Source organism: Molossus molossus, unplaced genomic scaffold (genome assembly GCF_014108415.1).
Source record: "Molossus molossus isolate mMolMol1 unplaced genomic scaffold, mMolMol1.p scaffold_m16_p_20, whole genome shotgun sequence".
Classification (NCBI taxonomy): domain Eukaryota; kingdom Metazoa; phylum Chordata; class Mammalia; order Chiroptera; family Molossidae; genus Molossus; species Molossus molossus.
In genome coordinates, this window is record NW_023425356.1 from 5,866,425 (window position 1) to 5,879,004 (window position 12,580).

Consider the following 12,580-nt stretch of genomic DNA (forward strand, 5'->3'; position numbering starts at 1 on the left):
TTCCACAAATATACAGTGAGAACCCGAGTCTTGTGACAATGACTGGGAATACGGCCCCTGAACAAGCACATTGCAAATGTATTTTTTTTCCACAAAGGGTATACATTTATAGTGATAGCAATTATTGCACCTCTCTATAACTGGCTGTAGTAAAAAACAGAAGGCTGTATAATTGTCAGATAAATAAATAATTATGTCTAAAATGAGTATGTTCGGGTTTAAACGTAGGTTAAGTAGATAATGATAACCTCCCAAGAATAGAATTTTTGCATTTTTGTCACCAATCCCCAGCAATTCGAACAGGGGCTGGCACACCGCAGGCCCTCAGTAAACAGGTCAACTGTGTGTGACCTTCCCCTGCCCAGTACTGGAGACTAGCCTCCTCCCGTGGTGAGCAAACTGCTAACCAACCTGTGACTCACTTTTCTCACCGATAAAATGGGAACAGAGTTTTTATGATGTCATTATGGCACTGAAAGTTCTTTGAACAATATCTTTCTGAAACTATGAATGCAACAGAGTTCGAGAACTGCATCAGAATGGATGTGCACTCTCAGATACTTGTGGAAGTGAACATTTTATGGAGAGAAATAAGACCCAGAAGGTGATGTGGTATATATATCGCAGGTCACCCTGTTAAAGGGAGGGTACAGCTTTTCTACGTAACAGTATTTTTCATCCTAGTTTAAACTGCTTGCCAAAAGCTTAAAAGAAGGTCAAAGGTAAAATACAAAGTATTAAAATAAAGTCCCCATCAACATTGCACCTAATAATCTTTGTAGTTAATCATTATTATTGCCTAGATCTATTAAAAAAAGAAGCTAATAAAGGAATAAGCTTGAAATAAGATATATAAATAATGGTATATAATAGAAGGATTCAAATAATGGCCTTGACCAGTCCCCATGACCTGTGTGACAGCAAAGGGGACAACCACAGTCACTGGGACCACAGCCAGATGAGTGGCATATGAAAACGCCATTACACATATATGAATTAAGTCTAAATTATTAAATTAATGACTAAGTATAAATTGTCAATACCTAAAAGTGTAGTGGGAACAGTGACACTGTAGTGATGTTAAATAAGAAGACATTCTTTCAAACCAACCATTATTTATTTACAAAAGCCCTGTATACGCATCTCTCTAGAGCAGTAATGAACATCTTACACATCAATGGTGCTTAACTGGAAGTTCCTCAGAGAAAAAGCGGTTAAAAACTAAAGAAATATCATTATCCTGATCTGTGATTTAAACATCAGTGGAGCCCAGCCGGTGTGGCTCAGTGGTGGAGCGTCGACCCATGCACCAAGAGGTCGCTGGTTTGATTCCTGGTCAGGGCACGTGCCCAGGTTGTGGGCCTGATCCCCAGTGGGGGGCACGCAGGAGGCGGCCAATCCATGTTCTCTCTCATCGATGTTTCTCTCTCCCTTCCTCTCTCTAACATCAATAAAGAAAAAAAAATTTTTTTAATAAAATAAAAATAAACAATGGACACATAATGAAAAGTTTTCCAAAGGCAATAGTCGGTGTTGAACTGCATGAATTATAACGCCCATACTATCATAAAGTGTTCTAATGTTTTCATACTAAACAATAACCACCACAGGCCACTTGTTTTCAACTGGAAGGCGGATGTTTACCTGCTTTTAAAGGGAGGCATTTCCGTTTCTCTATCTAGATGTTTTCTTTTAATTTTTTTCATTTACAGTTGACGTTCAGTATTACTTTGTATTAGTTTCAGGTGTGCAGCATGTGCTTAGACGATCATATCCTTCACACCGTGATCCCCCAATAGTCCCAGTCCCCACCCGGTACCCTACACAGTCATTACAATAGTATTGACTATGTTCCCCGCGCAGGGCTTTACAGCCCCCAGCCCCCAACCTCCATCCCCTCTGGCACCCATCAGTGTGTTCTCTGCAGCTAGGAGTCTGCTGTTCCCACTTTGTTTATATACTTTGTTCTTTAGACTTTGGCGACTCGCTTGGGCGCAGCGCCGCCCTGGCCCGCCCGGCGGGAACGGAACCGGAGGGCGTCGGTCCTGCTCCCAGGGCTGGACTGGCCCCTGCTCTGCTTCTCCCCACGCAGCACCCGGACAAAATCTGCTGAAAGTTCACAGGGTCTCACGTTCGGAGGAGCATTTGAAAAGTAAATGAAATTGGTAAACAGAGAAGCCATCTCATCCACGTAGTTCAAAGGACGGCGCACAAGAGAGCGAAGAGGCGCAAACAAAGCGTTCTCAGGAACTAGAACTCTGCGGGCCCAACGCTGCCCCCTCTTGTTCAGGCACGCGACCGTCACGGCAGGACTAGCCCGCAGTAGTCCCCATTGTGCGGATTACAGTAGTTTAACATTTCTAACAAAATACCCAGCACTGCCGGAATGTAAAGCATTCATTCCGAATGCTGAACTAAAGCCCTGTAGTATCTCGATCTGTGGTCACTGATCCCCACCACCATCTCCAGCCTTCACTCATCCCTGCTTGGATGTGGTAACAGTCCTCTGAGATCTACCTGAGTTCCAATAAAGACAACGTGCCTTATCTTTAAAAAATATAGCATATGACTAATTAGTAGGTATAATCCTTCTAAAAACTCTGACTTCCTTGATTGAGGCATAAGTAAAAGGCAGAAGCTTCTCTGGAATGGGACGTAGGAATAATCAGAACTCATCGGACTTTGTAGGAAGGGTTTATGCTACTAAGGAAAAGCTGTTGAGGAAAAGAAACAATAGCACATGAAGTGGAAAGCGAGCCCAAGGCTCAGGGAACGGTCATGAACCCGGAGGCGCAGGAGAGGGGTCAGGACGGAGGCCTGCGCAGCCGCGGAGCGATCCACATCACTCTCCTGGCGGCTCGCGTCTGGCCCTCACACTTGTCCCATATGAACCCCCACTTCTCCTGGGGAACAAATAGAGGGCTTTTGTCAAACACACTATTGCATTTCTTTGTATCACCTCATTTTTCAAGAAATAATGGTTGACAATGAGGGGATTCCATATCAGGAAAACACACGTGCGCGCACACACACAGAAGGGAGCCCATTTAGGGAGTACATTTTCCTTGATGTTATTTTATGAAGACATAGGTGGTAGAAGCCATCTGAGAATGTGCCTGCATAGTGTACTTGTGCACACTGTGCATTCACTATAAATAAAGCACACACCCGGGTTACGTCCAACAGGTGGGGAAAGGCTGCGGGCCTCCCTGGACGCCCAGCACCTGTGGCTCTGCTGTGTGCCCATCGAGACCGCCACCGAGTGAGCAAACCCGCTGAGCTCAGGGGCGTGCCTGTGCTTTGCCTGGCATCCCTGCCAGACTCTGGACGCCCGAAGCCATGACATCCTGGGGGGACGATATTGTTTATCTGCAGTGAGAGCATTAAAAAATGTTTCTCGATACACATTTACTCCTAGTAGCAAGACCTTTAAACAACACCATGAGTTACCAGCTCGGTGCTGAGATGGCCCAAACAGTGCTGAGCACGTCCAGAATCTATTTAGCACTCAAACACTTGCTTTTTGTAATAAAACTGATTTTTTATTTATAACTCCAACATAATTCCTTTAGGCAAAAATCATTTTTCTCACCTTGTCTTCTTTGTTCTATCTTTTATTATATCACTTATTTATAATTTGTGATTTTATCTGTGTCCTATCCGTCTTCCTCAGTAAGCCACAGTATTCTGTAGGAAATGTCCACTTAATGAACCTATATAACTTCAGTTTAAACGATTGCTATGTTCAGACATTTATTTAATTACAGTTTTTCTACAAGAAAAGACTTATAGCAGCTTGCAGGGAACATATAAAATATAAATGACTATCAGTGAGAAATAGTTAAGTAAGAAAAATACATAAGCAAGTAACTTTTTATTGGCATAACATGGAACCAACAATATTAGTTATCTATAAGTGCATAGTACAGGTCATAATCCATTGGTGGGTTATGAAATCAATTTAATGGGTCCTGTCCAGAATTTTAAAATATTGACTGTAATAAAATATAATAGACAATATGAAAGTATATTACATGTACTGTTTTTCATAGTGAGTTGTATTCAAAAAGTTACAGTCTCAAAGCAAAGATTTATCTTCTCTAATGTGTCTCAGTTTTGACTCCATGATATCTGTAAACTGAACCAAAAAGAGAAATCTAATTTTCATAATTCATGAAAATGTGTATCAGCTTACTGATCAAGAAGGTACAAATATTTCTCAAGCTAGGATTCACAAGAGATTTCTTCTGGGGTATTCATACCAAAGGCCCTGCATGAAGCAATCTCCCGAGTCCTCAAACAGAACCTCTGGTGATGCGAGTCCTACACGTCACAGTCCCAATGGCATCACCACTGGGCCTGGCACAGGCCAGGAAACCCACTTTTACATGAAGTCACAGCAATGGGAAGCAAACAACCTGGTCTATGTTTCTGACTGAATGGATTATAAATGAAGAGAATGGGTGTCAAAGGTTTCAACCTGTCCATTTAAGTAGTTTAATCTTTGATTCATTCAAATTAAGCAACCATTATAAAGACTGCACATAGGAATATTAAAGCCCAATGAGCTGGGAATATTAGCTCCTCTAACTCCTGACAAAATTGTTCACAGGAGTAAAGAAGAATCAAGAGGACTTGGAAAAATGAAACCAAAAGGGTTTAGGGAGAATTTCAGTCGATATGATATTTACAATGAGAGAGATGCCTCTCTGGAAACGAGTCTATGTCATGTGCTATTATGGATCTTTGTCTTCAAAGGACTATAAACTTGGGCAAGTTATTTACCTTCTCTAAGCCTCAGATTTCTTGCCTTTAAAATGGAATGATAATATCTACCTGGCCAGGTTGCAAAGATCAAATAAAATAATGAGTATAAAGTTCGTAGCATTAACAATGGAAAGAATAAGCACTTTTAATATTATTTCATTTTCTATTTCCTTTACCCTTCACATTCTTTAATCATATTCTTTTCTCCCAAGAACTCGTCAATTTAGTACTTTTTCCTTCATATGAATAATTGCAAAATATCCATCTCTCTCTGCTCCTGTGAGTCTCAATCCTGCACTTACCATTACTTAATCAATATCTCAAAGGTAATGTTAATATGAGACTGATGTAAACGTAGACAGATCCATTAGAGACTAGAGGAGTTCTACGGATACTCTTATGCCTTTATCTGTTAGGACTTACAATTTAATTCTCTCTCACCAGCTGGCCTGTTATTGCCCTCTGATACTTTGATGTCACCCTTTTGATGAGCATGCTAAAATAGAAGCTGTTAGCTTTCTTGCCAAAGTGATCACTGCCCGATTCTTTGTTTTTAATATTAATTTCAGGGTAGCCCACAGTAAGTCTTGAACCTCAAAAAAATAAGAATTAATATGAACAAATTTTCTGGTAAGTTACCAGTTACATCCAGAAACCCAGCAGTTTATTTTTTGTTTGTTTGTTTTGATTTTAGTCATTTGGAATAAAAGTTTTTCAAAACCAGATTTCACATGCACCATAATTACTTTAAATGGAGTAAACCAAGGCTTGTTTAGAGCTTTTTATGACATCATCATCATGAACCTTTTTGCTATATTTTACAGCAATTACGGCAGTCATGTGGGGAACTAATAAATGTAGATGAGTCTTTCCCTTTAGTGGTTTCTCTTTCATCAACTTTAAGGAAGCATTTTAATTGGTTGATACCTACAGAATTGGAAATGTGAATTTATTGTAAGAATGGATGTTAATTCCAAATAAATGAACTCATAGTGATCATTGGGGAACATTTCCAATAGCTAAATGTAAAGGCCTTTTAAAACCTTTTGTGACTGCTATGAGGTTTTGGATTACCCTGTGAAAGTGTTTTTTTCAAGTTCAAGGGACATGACCCTTCTGATGATTTCTCTTTTGTTCCCTCTGCCCTTAATAATTAACATTTGTTGTTTGTGTGTCATTAGTCATTTAATCAATGACTATCTTACATTGCTGTTAGTCTTTGTTGTGCTTCTTTTTAAAACCATTTACTTTATGATAAGTTTCTTAAAGGAATGTCTTCCATGGAGCTTAACTGTATACAGGGGAGTGCTAATTGACAAATAAACCATGTTTAAGCCAACTAAATAAATAACATATTAGATTTTTATATTATATTTAAAATGTTTTCCTTTATGTAATTGGATCATTGTTGATTAATATCCTATTAAAGTATATCTCCCAGACATATTTAGGACCCTACAAATACTTTGATTTCAATTGTTCCAAAGACCTAGAATAGCACTGTTTCCTTAAGAACTAAAAATGAATTTAAACAATTTAATTCTTATAGTCATATTTCAGGTTTTACAATGCAATAATCATTGACACCCACACACACTTGTGTGTGTGTGTATGTGTGTATCCTCAAACAAAATCACTTTATAACCTGAAGGTCTGGTTAAATGGATTGTGTTGTACTAAAAGTTGTGAAGATCCTATGCTAAAATTAAAAACTTTTGTCTTTTTCAAATATTGTTCCTGCTAGTGTTACCACCACTACCTTATAAGGGTATTCATACATGTTCTACATGGCCTGGCTGGTGTGGTTCAGTGGACTGAGCATTGTTTCATGGACTGAGAGGTCCCAATTCAATTCCCAATCCAGGCCCATGCCTGGATTTTGGGCTCAATCCCCAGTTAGGGGAGCATTTTAATTGTTTGTAAGGGGTATGCAGGAGGCAGCCAACAGACGTTTCAATCAACGTTTCTCTCTTGCTTTGATGTTTCTATCTATCTCTCCCTTCCTCTCTCTTTAAAAAAAAATGTTCTACATAATTTTGCAAATTTTAGGAATATGGAAAGTTAAATATAGTTACTTAAATATCTTATTTTTATCTTAAAAAATTTTATATCCAATATCCATACCCACCTCTATCATAGTTATATAACAATGTGTAATCTGCAGATTAAACATAATGTTAATCCATCTGCCAAAGGTTATACCGCTGTGTCCTCAGTGTTAGTTATTCTGCATACACTTGGCTCCAACCTCAGGCTCTACATCATTCTAGTAGGTACATATGGAAATATTAATATTTTCCATGCACCATGCTATAAATGTAACCAAAATAAAACAGGGACATTGGTCTAGTGAGACAACTAACTCTATTCCAATGTAATTTCTACAATACAAATCATAACTAAGAGCACTGTGGATGAAGAAATTTCACTAATATATGAATGGATGCAAGCTGTTCAAAGGTGACTTTATAGAGATTTAACATTATACTTGATTTCTATGGATGAGTGGAATTGTTGCCAGATAGAAAAGGGTAAAAAATGAAGTTTGCTGGGAAAAGGGGAAATTTATAAACTACTTGCTCTGCAAAGTATAAAAGTCATGTTAGTTTGAGAAGCAAGAAGTGCAACACATTAGACTGGAGAGAATGAGAGGCCAGGCTCTGGGGACAATAAAACAGACTGTGGTGGCCGGGGTCAAACCTCGGCGGCGGCCCGACAAGGAGCCTGGGCTCCGTCGCCCGCGGGGGCGTGAGGTCGGCACAGGTGAAGGGACGGCACAGTCAAGGGCACTGGACTGTATCACTGCAGAACCGGCTGAGGAGGGAGAGGCCGAGGAGCCCAGGAGACGCACAGACACGGCTGGGAGAGAAGAGAAAGGGAGGAGCCTGAACAGAGGTGGTGGGCGGAGCAACGAAGGAAAAGGGGACAAATTAAAGAAACATTTTGCACGTGGAACGAAACACTTCAACATGTGCAAGGAAGTTGAGAGACGATTTAAGGCAACTTTTAGCTTTTGGGATTGGTAAAATATAAGGAAGAATGAAAAGAGGCCACTAAAATGGGTCGTTTGGCTGTTACTGTTAACATTTCAGAGGACAGATAAGAACAAAGATGAATTTATGGAAAGCTGTATTCGATTTCTTTCCTGGGGGTTGATAATGTAGCTCAAAAATAAATGAATAAATAAATAAGTCAGGCAAAAATCTGATAGTTACTCACTTGCCAACTATTTAATATGGTTACATTAAATAAAGTTACCTGAATAATATTGAATGGATATATACTTTTCATACTGATGTGATTTTTAAATAAGCACTGACAAAATTCAAGTCTCATCAAGTACTCGGAATCAGACAAATTATGATTTATTTGGGGGGTACTTTAAGAGGCAAGAGAGCTCCTTTCCCATCCTGACAGCAGTGTTGGAGTAAATATTTTCAATCGTCCAAAGTCTGTTTCTGTACTCATTAGTGCAAGCAATTAGCAGAAACCCAGCACTGGCTGGCTTGATTGACATGTGTTTATTTTCTCTTCCCCGCACCGTGGGATCTCAGTGTGAGGATAATGAAAGGAGAGCTGTAATTTGCAAGCATGGCCAGCACGGTTATTTATTATAATTATACTTACAACTGGACCTGGTGGGCCCTGGGGACCCTCTCCTCCTTTTAGTCCAGGTGCACCCTGGGAAAAGTGAAAAAAACAAAACAACACAAAGAAAATGAATGGATGTGAACTGAATATTAATAGGAAGGGATGTGTGATTGGTAAAATGAGAATGTTACCAAGCTTTTAGACACAAACACATACTGCTGTATAGATGATGATAACCAATGCTTATGCTTACATATTTCCCCTTAATTATTCACAAATCTTTATTTAGTTAAAAAAACAAAACAAAACAAATACTTCTAATAGGCAATTTTATTTGCATGCTTTATCCAAACATCGAGTGTACCTGCGCTCCTGAAAGACCTCGTTCACCTGGGAACCCTCGCAGTCCTGCCGGGCCATCTTTCCCTGAGATTCCTTGAGGGCCTGGGTCACCCTAAGGGACATAATTTACATCTGTCATAGGGAGTCATTTCTATACATGTTTCCACAGACACAATTGTGATTACCTGTAACCTACTGTAAGCCAAGTCTGAATATCACTTCATCGTGATAACATTAGGGGAAAGGCCACATACATTAAAATAAACTAACACTCCTTATATATGTCCGCATGTATATACATGGATGGCTTTATAGTCAATGGAGCTAACTTCTTATACCATTGTTCAGTCATGCCTTGAAGTACAACAAAGTGAATATTTTAATGACATTTCTTTCTGACATTTAATTTAAATACTATGCCAACTTGGACAAGTGATAAGAAGCTATATGGATGTTGTCAGCCAAGAAAATCCCTGAGTATTAGTACCTTGGCACCTTCTTTTCCTGCAGCCCCAGGAAGCCCTTGCTCGCCAGGAGGCCCAGGGGGGCCAGGATGTCCACGCTCACCTATGGGACCGGTCTCACCAGTGGGACCCTCAAGTGGAAAAGCAAAACTCATTAAATGAATCTTTTCGTTTTAGCAAAGATAACACAAATCGCAAGTAGTTTATCATTTTATACGTTTTCATAATGTTCATTATTCCGCCTGGTGTTCACGGTGCCCTGCAGTACACTCCACACAGAGCCCTGGCAGTACCAGGCCTGGTAGGAGTCTGAGAAGATTATGGAGAATCGCAGCCAGAATCAAATGTACAAGGGAAATATATAGAAATGGAAAGAGCTATTTTCTTTGTTTAATATCAAAAATGCTTCAGGGTGAGGCCAGTCCAAGTATTGTTAAAGACTTCCCTCTTTTTGTCTAAGGTGTCAGACGGATGTAGGACTCGGAAAGGCATTGGTACCACATTGGTAGTTACTCGACGACTCGCAGCTTGATAGTGAGCTCAGGTTCCTGGAACCCAAGGGAGCAAAGCAGTCTTCCTGGGAATTTCCCTGATTAGAGATCTCACTATTGTTACTCTATTCATTTGACAAGTCTCTAGATCCTGCTGGCAGGAGTTTGGGTTGGCAGATCCTCCCAGCTGAAGGCTATAACGAAGAACCTGCTGCCTTCATCGCCTGCAAATGCCAGGTGGTCCTTGTGCCCCTGGGGGGCTGTTCCGTGGTGCTGGAGCTGAATGAGCTTTCAGGTGTAAACACAGAATGAGACCAGTGCCCTCCATCCCCACTAGAACAAGGCAAAATGAAGGAATGAAGCTAAAGATACAGAAATGGGAAGTCTGTAGATGCTGTGCTTGTTAAACAACAGTATCTTACTGAAGTTGTTACTTGAAATCTAAAGACATAACTGATTCTTATCTTTTGGCTTTGGATAAAGAACCATCTACCAAATTTGATTGTACATTTTTAGGTTTAAATTCTTTTAATTATATATTTCTGAAAGTCCTCAACTTAGCATCAATGTGCAATCATTTCCCCCAAAGGAAATTTCCTTAAATATTTTATCAGAATTTAATAGTAAGGAATTGATCCTAATTTAATGGCCATCACCACTGAGACAAAAATGAATAGTGATTCACACAGCTGTACTAAAAAAAAGTGAATGTCAAGTACTGCTAATCAATATTGCTCGTTTTAAATCACTCCCTTTGTCTTAACATGAAAATGTGATTAAATTTGAAATAGGCTATTGGATCTTCTTTCTTAAAAGGACCAATAAAAATAGTTCGGCTGGCCCTGGCCAGCTTGACTCAGTGGTTAGAGCATTGGCCTATGGCCCCTAGAGACCCGGGTTCAGTTCCTGCTAAGGGCATGTACGTAGGTTGCAGTTTGTCCCCGGCCCTGGTTGGGTCGTGCAGGTGGCAGCCACTCAATGTGTCCCTTTCACATCGATGTTTCTCTCTCTCTCTCTTTTCCTCGAACAAAAAAATGGAAGAATGTCCTCGGGTGAGGATAAAAAAAAAAAATAGCTCAGCTGGTGTGGCTCAATGGTTGAGCGTCAACCCATGCACCAAGAGGTCACCGGTTTGATTCCCAGTCAGGGCACATGCCCAGGTTGTGGGCCAGATTCCCAGTGGGGGGCATGCAGGAGGCAGCCAATAGATGTTCTCTCTCATCGATGTTTCTGTCTCTCCCTCTCCCTCTAAAATCAATAAAGAAAATAAAAATAAATAAAAATTAAAATAATCCAATGAATTGCCCTGGCCAAACCGGCTCAGCGGTTAGAGTGTCGGCCAGCAGATCAACGAGTTTCGGGTTCAATTCTGGTCAAGGGTGTGTACCTCGGTTATGGTTCGTCCCGGCCCTGGTCATGTGGGAGGCATCCAGTCAATGTTTCTCTCTCATTGACGTTTCTGTTTCTCTCTCTCTCTCTCTCTCTCACTCCCTCCCTCCCACTCTATCTGAACAAAAATAGAAAATTATCCTCAGGTGAGAATTTAAAAAAATAATAATAATCCAGTGAGGATGCATACTCAATAGAACACTTGCTACTTTTATCACTGATGAAAATGATTTTTATGAAGACGAAAGTCTTAAGAAAAATATAATACAAATATTAAAATTTTAGAAGAAAATTGTGTTCAAAGCTTTATATTATATTTCTAATATAATTCTAAATTTAATTTATACTCGGCAAACTGAAGTCACTCAGGAACTGGACATTCTGGGAAGACAGTGGCCAACGCAGCTGAGGGCACTTGGGTTCCCAGAGGCTGCCGTGGCCGGACGTCATGTTCACTGCTGTGTCCATTTTCTGACACATTTTTTTTTCTATTTTATTCATTCAGTCCAGTTAAAAATAACTTTAACAAAAATAATACATATATTACAGTGTTATCAGAACTATAAAAATACATCATTTTCAATCATAATAAACTGGGCAGAGGTGAAAATACAAACAGAAAAATAAATCTTGTTAGGGAAATAAAGTGATGGAATGTACCTGTGGTCCAACAACACCCCCTGGCCCGGGGGGGCCAGTCTTGCCTTGAAATCCCTAAGGAAACAAAGTGGAATCCATTAAAGCTATACAGGACACAAAATACAAAGGACAGTTCTCTGAGATAAGTGAGTAACTCACACGAAAAGAAAGTTATCTTTTGGATAAAATACTTAATGTGTTATTACTTTCCTGTTCTTTTTTCAAATTCAGACTATACCATCTTCATTATTTCACATTATAGTCCAATGATTGCTTTCGATGAGCTTAAAAAATAAAATAAGACAATGGGATGAAGCTGGAGTGAAAACATGTGCTTGGCCCTGTTCCACAGGGTTAAACCACACGGATCCGTGTAGCCAACACAGCTCACGGACAAAGTTAATGCTGATCATTCGACATCTCAAACAGCTCGTGATTCTGAACACAGAGAAATCTACAATCTGTGATGTTAAAGCACTTCTCCTTCCCGCATTCCAACAATCTCGTAAAATAAACACAATGTGAAATTATATTTATAAAAATAATATTTTGCTTGATTAGTAATCATCTCAGCATTTTATTGGTGTTCTTTCTTAAACCCCCATGGAATCGACTTAAAATGTATCTTGCATATGATGAGTCGTTAAAGTAAAACCCAGTGGATGTCACTAAGTCAAGCCTTTGGGTATATATTCTGGTGTCCGTGTTTCTCTAGACTCATGGGTTATTCATTCTGCATGTCTGTATTATGATTGGACAATTTCTTTCTCATGTGAGTTAACTTATGTTTAACAGCAGAGAAATAGATTCCAAATACTGAGGCAAAAACTTTCCAAAGAACCGAATTAAAGAACATGGTATTTGCAAATGTTTGTTCACTATAACATCAGATTGGAA

General features: G+C 39.6%; 1 protein-coding gene across 4 annotated transcripts in view; it reads right to left on the minus strand.

The window, feature by feature from the left end:
* COL11A1 (collagen type XI alpha 1 chain) overlaps positions 1–12,580 on the minus strand; it is a 180,275-nt gene that overhangs the window by 52,866 nt on the left and 114,829 nt on the right. For all 4 annotated transcript variants that reach the window (XM_036272170.1, XM_036272168.1, XM_036272173.1 and 1 more), the window contains 4 exons: positions 11,705–11,758; positions 9,188–9,295; positions 8,723–8,812; positions 8,395–8,448 (listed from right to left, as the gene is read on the minus strand). In XM_036272170.1, the coding sequence (XP_036128063.1) occupies positions 8,395–8,448; positions 8,723–8,812; positions 9,188–9,295; positions 11,705–11,758 (306 nt within the window). The remainder of the gene's footprint in view (positions 1–8,394; positions 8,449–8,722; positions 8,813–9,187; positions 9,296–11,704; positions 11,759–12,580) is intronic.